Raw genomic sequence first — 17,012 nt, 5'->3', positions numbered from 1 at the left:
ACACTCTTCTTCATAGGCTGTCCAGAAATGACAGACACCTGAATGCTGTGATTGACCACCAATCAGAATCAAGCATTCAACCAAGCTGTGTAATACCCTGTATTATACAACAGGTAGTCGGGCTCTCAATGGGAAACAGGCTCTCCAACCATGCATATAACGAGCACTACTGCACTGTCTCTCATTAAGTAAAGAAATCAGCTGTGTTGGTCACGAAAGACAGCAAGCGCTCCTCTCTCCCCACACTATGCTAGGCGGCTAGGCTAGCGGTTTCCATGTGACGTTCAGGGACATGGTAGCTAAATGTGGCATTAAAAAATTACAAATTCCTATTGAATATCTTAATTACAATGAAATTAAGTTGACGTGTTTTTTTTAATGAAGAGTGTTTTTTGTATAATCGCAATATTACATATATTGCTTAATTAAGGTAAGGTAAGGTAAGGTAATTTATTTGTAAAGCGCCTTTCAAAACAAAAGTTACAAGGTGCTGTACAGTAGACACAATGAAATAAAACAAAAACATCACAGAAAAATAAAACAATGCATATGAATAAACAGTAAGTACATGTTAATAAACAATAATTAACATAATTCTAAACCACATTGATTGGTTGAAATAACCTTTATTTGTTATAATAGGTTCCAGATTTCATGTTTAAGAATGCCCAAATACATTCAGAAAGAAACAAACATTAAGCATAAAAACATGATTAGTGTGCATTATGTAAACACCCTCAACACCAATAACAATAAATCCATTCAGATATTTATTCTGTATATATTGTATGAAGAAAACAATGTCTTTTTTTTCAATCAACACAACTTAAGTTCCACTAAAATCGAGTACATTCTTCACAAACAAGTAAATGGTTTAGTCCGATCAGCTCCTGGCAACCCCGGTCTTAGGCTGGACTCACACATATGCGTGAAACATCTTCTCCGTATCGTCTGAGAATGGCCACTGGGAACGCCGTAATAATGCATTGTCAATGGAAGGTTGTTTGGTGTTTTGTCGTTGCCGTGTCTCTAGCTCAACCACAGCCTGTCTTTTGGCCAAGAGACACGGCAACGACAAAACACCAAACAACCTTCCATTGACAATGCATTAGTACGGCGCTCCCAGTGGCCATTCTCAGACGATACGGAGAAGATGTTTCACGCAAATGTCTGTACGGCGCCTTACACTCCAGTCGAACGTTGGTGGGGTTGGGATCCAGAACCGGATCCAACATTGAGGAACCGGAATCGGTTTCCATCACAACTGGAACTGTTTCTGGAACTGGGTTTCATCATACTGTCAGAGCTGGTTTGTGGACTTCACGCCTGCTATAAAATTACACTACCAGTGGTTCCCGATTTTGTTATTTTATTTCAAGGACCACCAGGGGCGTCACACCAAATTCTGGGCCCTGGGTACAAGGATTCACTGCGGTGCCCCCCATGAATGTTCTTCATAGGGGGAGGGGGTAACCCATTTAGACTGGGAACGCATTATTACGCATAATTTTGTGCTTTAACTATTGAAAAATAGCAGATATACAAGCTTGTACATCTGCTATTTTTGAATAATCGTGAACATTTGTGCAAGTCTTTGAATAGTTCAAATCCTACTAAGGTTTTTTTTGAAAAACCTATGTTTCCCATCTCAAAACATTTAGTTCCAGAGACCCCCCCAGAAGCAACATTTGAAAATGTTCGCTTAAAAAATACAAAGATTTGCACACATCTTTTCAAAAATATTTTTCAAGTATAAAATAATTAAGTCCCCTCCGCCTTGGGCCCTAGTGACACTAGTGACTAGTGTCTTATAATTCCTAATATATATGTATATATATGAGTTAAGTACAAAAAAAAACGAATTCAACAAAATGGGGGGGTAGTGCATTAAGAATTTAACAGATTAAAAACCTCTAGTTTGTGGTTCTCAGGTACTCAATTAATGAATCGAAATGAATCAGTTCAAGTCCCAGCCTTTGTTAAAATGGTTCAAATCCCCCAAACCCGTGAATCCAGATGCTACACGCCCCCCTCCTGTGACATGGTACGCTCCAGCCAGCCCAGGAAGTTGCCCACCCTCACGTAGACGCCGTAGAGGTCCTGCTGGGCGCAGCCCCGCCCCCAGCTCACCACGCCCGTCAGGAACCAGGTCCTCTTGTAGCGGGTGACCAGCGGACCCCCGCTGTCGCCCTGGCAGGCGTCGCGGCCCCCCTCGCGGACCCCCGCGCACATCATGTTCCGGGTCATGGGCAGCTGGGTGTGGGCGCGGCACTCCTGCAGGGACGTGCAGAGAATGTTAGGGAGGCAGGGGCCGACATGTCCAAAAGGGCCTTTTGGTGGAAATATCCAAAATAGCCGACCTCCAAGCTGTGAGCTTTGGAGGTCGGCTATTTTCGATGCTTTATTTCTACACAGAGAGGGCAATTATTTCAACATAAGATGCTACATTTAAGTTCAGGAGAGTTTGGACAAGGCAATTCTCTTGAATGCTGCCTTCAGGTATGGCATGGAAAGAGGGGGCATTTGCATTTCTTTCACCATAGTAAACCATTGCATTCATGGTCTGGAGAGGGCACTTTTTACAGACAGATATACCGGTAAGGTCAGGGGCTCAAGCCCCCTTTGATGTCTATGTGTGCATGTGCCTGCAATACTGTATGGGAAGGGAGAGGAAGGGGGGGGGGGGCACACTTCACCATGTGTTGCGCTATTACGAAAATTACATTAAAGAGGTGGTGCCATAGTTTTGTACTTTTTCTGTTTTGTATGTGTCTATGGAGTTAACATTACTCGACCCCCGGGTGGGGTTATAATGTCCACATTTGCCTTCCCTGTGTATCTTTGGTTACCTCCTGAAAGACACTGATATAATGACATCATAATGCCATCCCCTCCCCTTTTACCATACACCCAACACTGAGGGTGTGGCTAACTTCAGCTGACAACCACCCACACACTTACGTTGTAAACGTCTTTGGAAAAAATCTTCCTCCTAGTATAATTGTAATGCCTAATCATCATGTTTTAGGGGGGGGGGGGGGGGGAAGAATCATGGCACCCCATCTTTAAATGTAACTGTGTATTTGTTTCTCATTGACATGCACTGACATTTTGCACCTTACAACGGCCAATGACTATTTTGTCTTTGTGTGTTTTTCTAGCACCTTAACTAACATCTATAAGTATATCATGCACAGTTTACATAAAGCGGTACACAGTGTGTCTACAGTCATGTCATGAACATGGATATGTCCCATTTAGCGCCACCATCAGGGTGATTTTTGCTAAACACATTTTCGGACACTGCTCCTACAGATTTTTCCCTAAAACCACGCAAAGTGGTACACAGTATGTCATTGCCAGGCGTAGCAATAACAATAGCCGATTGCTCACTGGGTCTTTGATAAAATAAACTTTTTTTTTCTGGCCCCATACCCTACCTCAGGGTTACCCAATTAGTTTTCCCCAAGGGCCGAATTATGTCAAGGCTACCAAGCCGAGGGCCACAACATTGCAGGGGGCGACGGTGGCGTTCCCACTACTCCAGCGACAGTTCAGATATCGTCATTGTCGGGTGAAAATCTTGTATGTCCAACACCATTTGTTTTGCATTTATCATTTTGAAAATGATTTAAACTAGTGAAAACAGCCGATCTACAAGCACACAACGCCTCGCATCGCGAGGCGTTGTGTGCTGGTAGATCGGCTGTTTTCACTACTTTTGTGCGACGGCCTTGTATGATGAAGCAGGGCTTTACATTGCGAAAGAACACACAAATTTGGAGATACAAGGTTTCCACCCGACAACAACGATATACTAGTGTTGTTGCTGCTCTTATACCACCATTATTACTGGGGTTGGTGTGGGCCAGACAGTAGCCCCCCGCGGCCCGAAAATGGCCTACGGGCCGCCTATTGGGGCCCCATACCCTACCTGCAGCGGGACCCTGGGGATCTCCAGGCGCTGGAGGATGTTGGCGGGCGGGCCCGCCTGCGCCAGGCGCCCCCAGCCGCTCACCGTGGACACGCGCACGCCCGCCAGCGTGCGGGCGAAGGTGCCCCGCGAGGCGGGCAGACACACGGGCACCACGTAGGGCCCCAGCGGTACGGCCGAGCGCAGCCGCAGCAGGGCCAGGTCACTGTCGGACGAGGAGAAGTTGTACGCGGGGTGGACGAACACGGAGGAGACGCGCCGCGTGTGCTCCGTGCGCTCGTCAACGGAGCGGTCGTGTTCTCCTGAGGAGAGGAGAGGAGAGGAGAGGAGAGGAGAGGAGAGGAGAGGAGAGGAGAGGAGAGGAGAGGTCAGACATCTTAAGCCCCTATCAGAGTCGGTACCGCGGTGAAGAGCTAGCCACCGCGGTGTAGTCTTTCTGAGTCATAAAACTACAATGTTACGTCATTCCTCGCGGTGAAGAGCTTCCCACCGCGAGTCCCGACACATCTCTCTGTTTTTACTTTCAGACAGATAGGCTCTTCACCCCGTTCACTGATTGGTCGATCTAGACCAGTCAGTCACGGTGAATAGGACTTCACCGTGACTGACTATGATGGCCTTCACTTATTTTCTGACTGGAAAGCTTTACACCTAAAATGTGCGGTGAATAGTTCTTCCCCCTGGACTCTGATAGAGGCTTTAGACATCGGTCAGACATCGGTCAGACATCTTAGACATCAGTCATCTCCATATTTGGGAAAATATGGCCACATTTTGGCCAACTTAAACAACCAACCAGGTCTGTGCATTTTTTCTTTTTTTTTGTTAAAGTTGATCCATGCCAAAGCGCCAGCGCTCACCCATCAGTCTGCTGTCACCCAGGCGGATGCGTGCATGATTGGTCTCTTGGAGATATCGGGCTTATGATCTTGAATGAATTTCCAATACTTTATACTTCTACTCATGGGCGGCGTGTAATGAAGGCTAGGGAAGGCTATGCCTCCCCAAATGCTACGCTGGGTATATTGTTTGTTGTTGCTGCAGCAGCGCAGCCCCCTAGTGCCAATGAGGTGATAATTCAGCAAGGCTTAGGTTAAAAAAATAAAAAGCATCTCAATTCCGAGTAGCCAATCACATCCTGATCCCGGCGCAGAACATCATTGTTTTTTGTAAACATTCGTATTCTGAATTTCCACCGCCAATCGCTTTGTAGCGAACACCAGCGCGCTATCTTGAGCTGATTTCAAAAAGCAAACTGGATATAAGGTCTTTTTACAAAGCATTGAAAGCAAGAGATAAACAAAGTAATTCAGAAGCTGCTAGGACCTCAAGTCACCAGACTTTTCACCTCGGAGGAAAAGCCAGCAGCCTCACGCACAACACCGCTTCACGGTAAGAGAGAGAGAGAGAGACAGACGGACAGACAGACAGAGAGAGCGACCGCATTTACGCACCGCCCGCTGATTTGCAAATTAAATTGCACAGCAATATTATTTCATAATGACCTAAACATGGTCTGGTCTAAATGTCATCCCTTTTGATTTTGAAACCGAACTTTGTTGTTCTTACTATGATATCTTTATGCTTTCTAATACTATTGCTTGTTATTATGATTTTTTTTTTTTTTGCAATTTTATTATGAACATTAGTGAGGACCTATTATATGAAGATAGGTTGAAAAGTGGTGAAGTAATCCTTTACGTAAAACATGTGGGTACTTTTTCCACCACTGCGCGTGTCCGCGTGTGGGTGGGGGAGGGAGGGTCTCACCCACGGTGATGTGCAGGGCGTCGGCGGGTTTCCTCCACACGCAGTGCGCTGCCGTCAGCATCCACCAGGGGGACAAGACGATGGCCCCACAGAGGTACCGCAATGGATCATCTTCCACGGCGTTCAATGACTGTCTCCCACCATGCCTCAGTGTGGGTCTGTGACGCTCTGAGAGCATGGCCTGGACACAGGGACAGAGAGAGAGAGTAGCCTAGCTCATTTTGGGGGGTCCCCGGATGATTATAGCCCCTATCAGAGTCAGTACCGCGGTGAAGAGCTATCCACCACGGTGTAGTCTTTTTTAGTCTTAAAACTACAACGTTATGTCATTCCTCGCGGTGAAGAGCTTCCCACCGCGAGTCCCGACACATCTCTCTGTTTTTACTTTCAGACAGATAGGCTCTTCACCCCGTTCACTGATTGGTCGACCTGGACCAGTCAGTCATGGTGAATAGGACTTCACCGTGACTGACTATGATGGCCTCCACTTTTTTTCTGACTTGAGGTGGAAAGCTTTCCACCTAAAATGTGCGGTGAATAGCACTTCACCCTGGACTCTGATAGGGGCTTAACTTAACACTTTTACTGCTACGGACGTTCCCGTTCGCCCCATTTTTGACGGCGGCGCTATGCCAATACGGCTCGTTCTTAATACCTCGTCTGATGACTGTAAAGCTGATGGGGGGTCGCGCCGCCGTGTACAGTACAAACATCTCCCGTAATGCTGTGTGTGTGTGTGTGTGTGTGTGTGTGTGTGTGTGTGTGTGTGTGTGTGTGTGTGTGTGTGTGTGTGTGCGTGTGCGTGTGTGTGTGTGTTAGGGCATTCACGAATCGTGATTTTTAGTATTCGAATTATTCGACCTCAAAGTATTCGAATAGTCGAATATTCGACAGGACTGGCCAAACTGTCAAATATTAAGTAAGCAAGAGGCAAACATTCTGAAAATTGCCGATCTACATGTTCACAACGCCTCACGTTGCGAGGCGTTGTGAGCATGTAGATCTGCTATTTTCACAATATTTATCTGCGGAACCGAGTCACATTAAATGTAATACCTACAATTCCAAGTGCTTGTCAGGGTGGTCCCCAGTTCAAATATGTTTATTTTGGGGGTCACAGCCTAAAAAGGTTTGAGAACCCCTGGTATAGAGCATTAACAAATTCATCCACCAGGGGCATTGACAGCTCATTCTTATGACTTCCTATCTAGCCAAGTTTTATAAACTATATATTTTTAAAGAGAAAACAATAAAAAAATTAAAATAAGCGAATATTCGACTTTGGTGAACAACGTCGAATAGTGACTTTGATATTCGAATATTCTAATATTTGGTGAATGCCCTAGTGTGCGTGTGCGTGTGCGTGCGTGTGTGTGTGTGTGTGTGTGTGTGCGTGCGTGCATGCATGCATGTGCGACTGAGCGTGCACACTTCCGTGTACCTGCCAGGGACAGTGTCCTTTAGGACAGATGTATCCGTTGACCACCCTGGGGGAGAAGTGATGGACGATCCTCCCACACGGCACAGGAACTGGACCGGAGTCACCATTTACAATGAGTAATGTAGGCTTTTAACACACACTCTTATCCAGGGTTTATCAAGAGCTTACCTAGAACTTATCCAGAGTTTATCTAGAGCTTATCCAGAGTTTATTCAGAGTTTATCCAGAGCTTATCTAGAGTTTATCCAGAGTTTATCAAAAGTTTATCCAGAGCTCTGGAGTTTATCTAGCTTACAGTATCTAGAACATATATAAAATGTATCTAGAATTTATCAAGAGCTTATCTAGAATGTGTCTAGAATTTATCTACCGATTATTTAGAGATTATCCAGCAGAGAGAGCAGTAGTGTAGTGCCTCAAGAAACTAAAGGATAGCGGGTAAACAATGAGCCTATAGCGGCTGTCTAAACAACATGCTATCTAAATAGCGTTATAACAAACAGCTGCAACTTCAGGACATACCGTTGTTTCCTGTTGAGATCGGCAGATTTCACCCGGGTTTTTTCATCTCACTCATATCACTTTGTCTACTGACCTCACTCAGCAACAAAATAAAAAGAAAATAAACAAAAATAAAAATAAAACAATTCATAGGAGGCAAGCAACCCATGACGTGCACTGCAATGTAGTTTCAAATGTGCCGCTTTTTTGAGAGTAAAAAAAGAAAAAAAGACCTGTGTGACGTGTGATCTGGGCAGGTTGCCCCAGGAAATGTGCCAATCTCAAACAGGAAACAACTGTATACTGTACAACTGCTCCATAACCAAAAAGGCATTTACAACGACTCTACCCTCTTGGCCCTTCATTTGAGTTGTTACCATCAGGAAGGAGGCTTAAGGGGAGGACACACTGGACGCGGGCGGCTGCGCAGCGTCGCGTCGCCGTATCGACGCACGTGAAGTGCCGGGCGGTAACCCCAACTGGATGCGGCGCGCTGCCACACAGCACATCCATTTCCCCCAGTGGGGAGAACCATGGGAGAACATGTTCACCACGCGGCAACGCTGGAAAAATAGAACAGCGGCGTATCAGCGCGGCAGACGAGGCGGCAGACCCGCGGATGCGCGCGTCTGACGCCGCCGGTGTGGGTTAGTTCATTGAAAATAACGGGGCCGTGTTTTTTGGCGCGCCGCTTCCGCGCCGCCTCTGCGTCCAGTGTGTGTTTCCCTTTAGTGTACCATTAGCAAAGAAGAAGGGTTTCAACTAGACATCGTTTGTGCTTCATCTGCATTGGACATTTTGATTAAGATAATGTTTAAATAGTTTTTATCATTATGCACATTAGATCAGAAAACCTTACTTCATTTAACCATTAACACTTGTGTCTCTTGCCCAAATACATTCAGTGATTCCCAAACCGTGACAATAATCTAATGTAATCCTGGGCGCTACACTCCCTCTGCCAACCTGGTGAGAACAATGGACTGACCTCATGCTTCCTTGCATGAGGAGTCCAAGCCACTTCTTTTCACCTGACAGGGGAGAGATTCCCCGCCTGGACGTAGTGCATGGAAGAAACACGTTATTCCAACCAGTTTCATTCCCCTCCATCAGGTGCCCCGGCTGGCCAGGGGGAGGCAGTATAGGGACCAGGATTACTGCTTTTTTTTTTAGGGTACTTGGGAGACATGGGGAGAACATGCAAACTCCACACAGAAAGGCCCTTTTGCCAACCCCACTTATGGGCACTGATGATGCGGAGGAGAGAACACGGCTCCAGCACCCGCAGCACCCCAGCAGGAATCGAACCCAGAACCTTCTAGTTGTGAGGCGACAGCACTGCCGACTGTGCCACCGTTCCCCCCCAAACCTTTTCTAAAGACACACAAAGCATGCTGGGAGATGTAGGCCAGGCATCAAAGACACACAAAGCATGCTGGGAGATGTAGGCCAGGCCTCAAAACACTCAAAGCATGCTGGGAGATGTAGGCCAGGCCTCAAAACACACAAAGCATGCTGGGCGAGGTAGGCCAGGCCTCAAAGAGACACAAAGCATGCTGGGAGAGGTAGGCCAGAACTTAAGGACACACAAATCATGCTGGGAGATGTAGGCCATAACTTAAAGACACACAAATCATGCTGGGAGATGTAGGCCAGAACTTAAAGACACACAAATCATGCTGGGAGATGTAGGCCAGAACTTAAAGACACACAAATCATGCTGGGAGATGTAGGCCAGAACCTAAAGACACACAGAGCATTTTGGGAGATGTTGGCCAGACCACACAAAGCATGCTGGGAGATGTTGGCCAGACCAAAGATATTTAATTAATGAAGATAGCTCATCCTCATTGGATCCACTAGAGTGCGACATGGTACACAAAGCCTACAAATAGACTCCTAAGTGGGCGCCGGTTCTGACGGCAAATCTCACGCACGTCCTGTTTACTGGTGCTATAGATCCCGCGAGAGTGTGTTGCTGGGACAGCTAAAGAGCAATAATAAAGTTGATTTTCTCAGTTGTTGTGTCGCTGAAAAAAAGCCACTTTAGTATGACAATTTTGTTAATATTATGTGGCTTGTGATGATCTGGTCCAATATTTAGTTCAGTGACCATAGCTTCTGAACTATTATTTTGCTCTGTGTTCATGTTAGCTCTCCCATTGTAAATGAATAGACTCCAAACATGCTTCCGCCTCCTAAAAAGGTATCTACCTACGTCACACAGAAACGGGAAGTACGGGTCTAATGCACCCTCTTGCTATCGCCCTCTTGGGCCAGACCACGCACAGCATGTTGGGAGATGTAGGCCAGACCACACAAAGCATGCTGGGAGATGTTGGCCAGACCACACAAAGCATGCTGGGAGATGTAGGCCAGACCACACAAAGCATGCTGGGAGATGTTGGCCAGACCACACAACGCATGCTGGGAGATGTTGGCCAGACCACACAATACAAAGCATGCTGGGAGATGTAGGCCAGACCACACAAAGCATGCTGGGAGATGTAGGCCAGACCACACAATACAAAGCATGCTGGGAGATGTTGGCCAGACCACACAAAGCATGCTGGGAGATGTAGGCCTGACCACACAATACAAAGCATGCTGGGAGATGTAGGCCAGAACTTAAAGACACACAAATCATGCTGGGAGATGTAGGCCAGAACCTAAAGACACACAGAGCATTTTGGGAGATGTAGGCCAGACCACACAATACAAAGCATGCTGGGAGATGTAGGCCAGACCTTGAGGCAGACAGCTGGTGTTGTCGGCAGCCAGGCCGTAACCATGGTGACAGTGACAGCCGTGCGTGGCATTGGGGGACTCTGAGCAGAAGTGTTCACACCCTCCATTTCTATAGAGACAACCGTAGGACGCCCTCACAGCTGGAGAGAGAGAGAGAGAGAGAGAGAGTTTCTATTGAGTCATACAACGATAAAATAACTATGATAACACTGTAATAATGTCTTTAAAAAGTATATTCTACTTGTGTTTTGAGTAGCAGATTACATTTAGTATTAGCTTAAACAGATTACATTTAGTTAAAAAAATAGGAATTAAATTCCAAAAAAGGTAGCACATCCCCAATTTTTAAATCAGGAGTACTCACAATTATTTATTGGCACACACCAATAAATAAGTGGAAATGTCCTCCTGATTTAAACATTGGGGATGTGCTACCTTTTTGGGAATTTAATTCCTATTTTTTTATGTAAATTTGACTTTAGGTTTAGCACCCCACTGAGAAAACCATTGCTGATGCGCACCTTCTTTTTCTTATATAGATTACATTTAGTATTAGTGTTTGTGTGTGTAATCTCATCATTTAGTATCAGATTACATTTAGTATCAGATTACATTTACCAGTGTGTGTGTGTGTGTGTGTGTGTGTGTGTGTGTGTGTGTGTGTGTGTGTGTGTGTGTGTATGTGTGTGTGTGTGTGTGTGTGTGTGTGTGTGTGTGTGTGTGTGTGTGTGTGTGTGTAATCTCATCATTTAGTATCAGATTACATTTACCAGTGTGTGTGTGTGTGTGTGTGTGTGTGTGTGTGTGTGTGTAATCTCATCATTTAGTATCAGATTACATTTACCAGTGTTTGTGTCTATCTCTTCACCTTTGTCACAGTGTCGTCCCTGGTAACCCTGGCGACAGATACAGATGTAACCTTTGACCTGAGGCACGCAGGTGGATCCGTGCTTACATGGTCTGGATTCACAGTGGTCCTTCACTACACAACACAGGGAAATAACTACAATACCCAGACTCACAGTGGTCCTTCACTACACAACACAGGGAAATAACTACAATACCCAGACTCTTCCACTACAAAACACAGTAAAAACTACAATACCCAGAAGAATCCTTCACTACACAATAGAGCATCGCAGTGAGGTGTCGGAAGTAAACTGCCCATTAATTTACCCCATAGGGGATTTCATTATCAGCCATACAATCGTAACGTTTCAATGAACACTGTCTTACTAGTAGGCTTGTGGTTGTAAAATGGTTCTTATGCTCCTATAGAACCCCTGAGTATGTATGCAATCACTCTAGTTTTAGTAAAAACATGTTTTAATAAAGATTGCACGGAGAAGAACTGCATTACCCATAAAATGTACATCCGGTGAAATCGACGTCTGTGATTGGCGGCGCTTCTTCTTCTTTCGTGTATCTTGCGGTTACCTCGGAAATAGTTACTGCCCCCTGTCTGCCCAGCAGATTATTGCACTTCAGCAGAACTCCGTGAGCGAGTGTCTTTCTTTTACAATATAATGCACTGTTTTAAAGATGACGATAAGAGCGTCCACAGAGATGAAAATCACTAGATGTCAGGCCATATGCTGGCCTGGATAACTAAACTGAGCGTGATTTATGGGATATATTTCAGGAAATAAATGTCATTTGTAATGCTTTCTGGGATTGTAGTTTCTGCAGTTTTGACAAAGATGATGTACGCAGTGTTGTACTCTGCCCTTTTTTTCAGCTTCTAATTAATCGTGGCATGCACAAAATAGTGTTTATTGTCATGATTCCTCACAAGCTGGGGTGGCTTTGTCAGAGGCTTAAAAGACGTTTAAATAAACACTTTATGAAATGTCTATGGAAGAAATGCATGGGGAAAACACTTCCAACACCGGAGTGAGGACGGGGTGGGGCTTAAACTGCGATGCTCTATACAGAGAATCATTCTCTATAGACTACAACACAGAAAAACTACGTTGCCCATAATCCTACACTCCTACTACTACTAAACACAAGACTAGGGGTGCGTTCGGAAATGCGCAACGGGTGTGTGGTCAGTGTGGTGAGTGCAGTGGGCGGTGACGTTGTAGAGTGCATTCAGTGTGGCATATTTACGAACGACCAGTTAAGAGGCAGCTGTGAACCTTTTCATTCTGAACTCTGAAGGAAAACCTTGTGAAAAGCAGCAGTTGTTAACGTAACTTTGCTATTGAAAGGAGATTTAATTCATAACATTGGTGTACCTGCTGTTAGTTTACACGTTGATGTGTCTGAAACTATCAAGCCCAAACGACCAATTAAGCTGCAAATGCTGCATTTTGCGGTTATTTCCTCCATTGTTCACAGCTGAGACGAGCTCAACACACGGCCATGAAAACCAACCAATCAAAACACTGCACTGACACACCACACCGTCAAACCACTAGGGTTGTTCAGTGCGTGCACTGAGCACACCGGGGGCGCAGCGCACTGGATTTCCAAACGACACCGCACCAAGTGCACCGAATAAACGAACGACAACATGGCACACCAGTGCGTTGAGTGCGCATTTCCGAACGCACCCTAGGGAAAAGAAAACTATACTAACACAGGAAGAGAATGTGCTCGCACACACAATGAATGAGCTATGTAAGCAATTTACCCCGAGTGAGAGGACATTATGCTCTGATAATGTCCTGTGTGAGGGGGTGATCGGACGAGGCGAAGCCGAGTCCGATAACACCCTCACACAGGACATTATCAGAGCATAATGTCCGACCCCGAGTGGTAAATAGCTTTTCTACCACTTTTTTCCGTATACATGAAAGAAAACACATAGTTGTAACTTGCAAGGATATTAAGTTACAATCATTATTGCCTATAAAACTTCCGCGACGACAGCAAATAGTTCCACAAACAACATCTTCTACTCACCACCAGATGACGCCAACTCCATGCAGAGAAAGATGTCTAGCATACAGCTAAGCTAACGTCAGTTAGAAGGACCGTTCCGGCCGTAAATAGAGGCTGTTCGCTTCCAGAAAGGCATAGGTTCAGAGAAAAGGGGCTTTAAAGTTGTCGGATTGCATTGGATCCAAATAAATCGGCGACGTCGTACGCACGTTAGTAAACATAGGACCGCTACGACCGTCATATGTTGGTTGGGGGAAAGGTGTTCCGACTACCTCCTGAAGTCCCCGGATGTACACTGAGGCGCATTGATCTCGTCCTCACACAACTGCGGCGGTTGTTCTGCCATAACCTCCGGAATTTAGCCAATCAGAATCCAGTATTTGAACATGTGACTAGAAAAAGTGGTAGAAACTGTAATATGTATGCGTCATCTACATGGTTGTGTATTGCTTTGTGTATTACCTGAATATATTTTCCAAAACTCATTCTGTAGGAGACAGAGAAACAGAATAGTGTGATTGAACCGTACCCTGTTGATTATGTAGAGAAAAACAAAACAAAACACAAAGAAAGCGCTGCGAGCTTGTAGATCTGCTATTTTTTTGAAAAATCATGAAGATTTGTGCAAGTCTATGTCGGTGGTTCTCAAACTTTTTCATGTGAAGGACCCCCAAAATGATATGTATTTGGCCACGGACCCCCATCTCAAAATATTTACTTTCAGGGACCTCCCAGAAGCAGAATTTGAGTTACAAATGTTCGCTTAAAAAAATACATATATTCAAAGATCTGCGCACATTTTCACGACTTTTCAAAAATAGCAGATCTACGAGCTCGCAGCGCGGCTGTGAGCTTGTATATCTGCTATTTTTCAATAGCTAAAGTATAAAATAATTAAGGCCCCCCCTCCACCTTGGGCCCTAGTAACTCAGTCCCACTTCCCCCCCACCCTTGTGACGCCCCTGGCCGAGCCTCACCGTTTGTTTGTGGAAAATGAAGATCTCTCGGGCCTCCTCGTAGGAGCACTTCTCCTCCAGACACTCCCTCTCCAGGTCTCCTGCTTTCAGCTCCTCCAGGAAGTAGTTGGCTCGACGGGAGCGCTGGAGAACCCGGCTGGCGTCCTCTCTGTTCAGGAAGACCGGAGCTGACAGACAGGCAGGGAGACAGACACTGATGAGACAGCGTTGGCGCTATAGATACAGTTAACCAGTGGTGTAAAGTAACTAACTACATTTACTTAAGTAATTTACTTAAGTACAATTTTGAGGCGTTTGTACTTTACTTGAGTATATCCAATTTAACCCTACTCTGATTCGTTGGGACAACATCCAATACGCAACGACGTCGCCTATATATGACGTTGGGAAATACGAGTCCAGAACTCAACATGAGTAAAAGTACAAAAGTATTGTCATAAAAATTAACTTACAGCTAAATTGGTTAATGTACGGTATGTTTTATAATAGTAGAAGCTTGGGCGGCCGAGCGTCTAGTCGGCGACCTGGCCAACTTGGGAACAATGTAAATAGGGAATGAATTCCCTGCCCTTTAATGCAAACCCCATTATACCTGTTGTCATAGGATCCGTTTTGACCATCTGTTTGCCTGTGTCCATTTATTTCCATATATGGAGTTATCTGTCTGTCTGCGTCCATTTTATGCCCACATATGGAGATCTCTGTAGGACCCATATTGACCATCTGTTTGCCTCTGTCCATTTATGCTCATACCGGTATATATGGGGTCGAGGCCGGGCACGGCACTCTGTGCCGCGGCGGGGAACGCACATGCCGAATCTGAAGCCGGTGGGACGAACGGTTCTCGAGATATGCAGATTACATACATACATACATACTCACAGAGATTTTTTTGATGTATTGTAAGATTATAAATTATAGCGCCAAAGTAACACAAGTAACTAAAGTTTTCTAATAAATGTAGTGGAGTAAAAGTACAATATTTGGATCCGAGATGTAGTGGAGGAGAAGTAAAAGTATTGGAAATTGGAAATACTCAAGTAAAGTACAAATACCTCAAAATCGTACTCAAGTACAGTACTTAGGGTTAGGGTTAGTAAGTAAATATGTTTAGGTACTTTACACCACTGATTGTCATGACGACAAACACCACGTAGCGTCCACTTTTAAACACAAGAAGAGGAGCGGGCCTACCTATGGGAGCCCCGGTGCATTGTGGGATGTATAAGAACAGCCATAGGAGGGTCAGCACGTCTGTCCATGTGTCTGTGCGTCTGTCTGCTCTGCTGAGAGACTCCATTACTGACCGCCTGGGCAAGGTCCAGCTGCATCACCCAGCTTCCTGTCAACACACACCACACACATGTTCTCCCTCGCACTGTAGGACAAACAAAAACGCACGCACGCACCAGGGACGTGCTGGCCATTGGGAAAAGCGGGACAACTCCCGAACGGCCGGTTCATTCCAGGCCGGTCCAGGCCGGCCATTAGGAAAAGATTTAAAAAACTAGAAGCAGTGCTCTTCCGAGCACAGGTCTCCACCAGGCCACACAAATCGGCCTGTTATAGCGCCACCATGAGGCTGATTTAAAAAATGTGGGGCAGAGGTTCTGAATTAGCATCCAGGGAGTGTGTGTGCTCAGTTTGGCAGCGATCGGGCCAACGGCGCCGGAGATTAGCTGGTAACAACCAGGCCACACAAATCGGCCTGTTATAGCGCCACCATGAGGCTGATTTGAAAAATGTGGGGCAGAGGTTCTAGATTGGCATCCAGGGAATGTGTGTGCTCACTTTGGCAGCGACCGGGCCAACGGCGACTGAGATTAGCTGCACACAAACTGCGAGGACACACGGACGGACACACGGACGGACGGACACACGGACGGACGGACGCACGGACGGACGGACGGACGGACGGAGGGGAAAACATACTCTCCCCTCAGCCTTCGGCTGGTGGAGACAAAAATGTTGGCCTCGTATCTCCAAGTTTCAAATGTGCAGATTTCTTCGCAAAGCAAAGCCCTGCTTCATCATACAAGGCCGTCGCACAAAAGTAGTGAAAACAGCAGATCTACAAGCACACAACGCCTCGCGGTGCGAGGCGTTGTGTGCTTGTAGATCGGCTGTTTTCACTAGTTCAAATCATTTTTAAAAAGATAAATACAAAACAAAACGGTTTTGGACATACAGGGTTTCCACCCGACAACGACGAAATATAACTCATGTAACTGGCCCACTGGCTTGTCACTTTGTCACAAATCTTTGAGTAGCAGCAGCGCTATAGATAGCGCGCAATGAGGGCCTCTCCAACTCCTTTTCCCGGGCTGAATCAGGGGCCCAGCACGTCCCTGGCACGCACGCACACATGTACGCACGCACGCACACACACACACACACACACACACACACACACACCAACATTTACTTTAGACACAAACAAAGTGTATGACACAAACCAAACCTCACAGATTTTCTCTCTTGCACTTTAGACACAAACAAACACGCACGCACGCACGCACGCACACACACACACACACACACACACAGAGTGATTCACTGTTTCTCAACATCAGGCTAAGGATTACACATGGGATCTAATGGAACTAATTGGACCCTTACAGGTCTGTAACTCTGAGAGTGTACAAATGGAACCAATTGGACCCTCTGTAACTATAAAAGTGTACAAATGGAACCAAATGGACCCTTACAGGTCTGTAACTCTGAGAGTGTAGAAATGGAACCAATTGGACCC

The 17,012-nt window shown here is 45.7% G+C and overlaps 2 protein-coding genes across 3 annotated transcripts in view; both read right to left on the bottom strand.

Moving 5' to 3' along the window:
• Positions 1 to 436: 436 nt before the first annotated feature.
• f7l (coagulation factor VII, like) lies at positions 437 to 15,609 on the bottom strand. Of its 2 annotated transcripts, none has more exons than XM_080749722.1 (9): positions 15,455 to 15,609; positions 14,261 to 14,427; positions 13,746 to 13,770; positions 11,239 to 11,376; positions 10,394 to 10,534; positions 7,146 to 7,234; positions 5,705 to 5,885; positions 3,935 to 4,236; positions 437 to 2,274 (listed from the first exon to the last, which is right to left on the bottom strand). In XM_080749722.1, exons 1-9 carry the CDS (start codon positions 15,558 to 15,560, stop codon positions 2,020 to 2,022), a joined length of 1,404 nt encoding a protein of 467 aa, XP_080605848.1. In that variant the 5' UTR covers positions 15,561 to 15,609; the 3' UTR covers positions 437 to 2,019. The 2 variants fall into 2 exon arrangements, with proteins under 2 accessions (XP_080605848.1, XP_080605849.1); XM_080749723.1 differs by having other exon boundaries at positions 11,263 to 11,376.
• LOC308305078 (uncharacterized protein) overlaps positions 15,527 to 17,012 on the bottom strand; it is a 26,497-nt gene continuing 25,011 nt past the window's right edge. The window contains exon 8 of the mRNA XM_080749734.1: positions 15,527 to 15,638. Within this exon, the coding sequence (XP_080605860.1) occupies positions 15,606 to 15,638 (33 nt within the window). The 3' untranslated portion in view covers positions 15,527 to 15,605. The remainder of the gene's footprint in view (positions 15,639 to 17,012) is intronic.

The sequence above is a fragment of the Nannobrachium achirus genome (genome assembly GCF_963921795.1).
Source record: "Nannobrachium achirus genome assembly, chromosome: 19".
Lineage (NCBI taxonomy): Eukaryota > Metazoa > Chordata > Actinopteri > Myctophiformes > Myctophidae > Nannobrachium > Nannobrachium achirus.
This window is presented reverse-complemented; position numbering and strand designations above follow the sequence as displayed.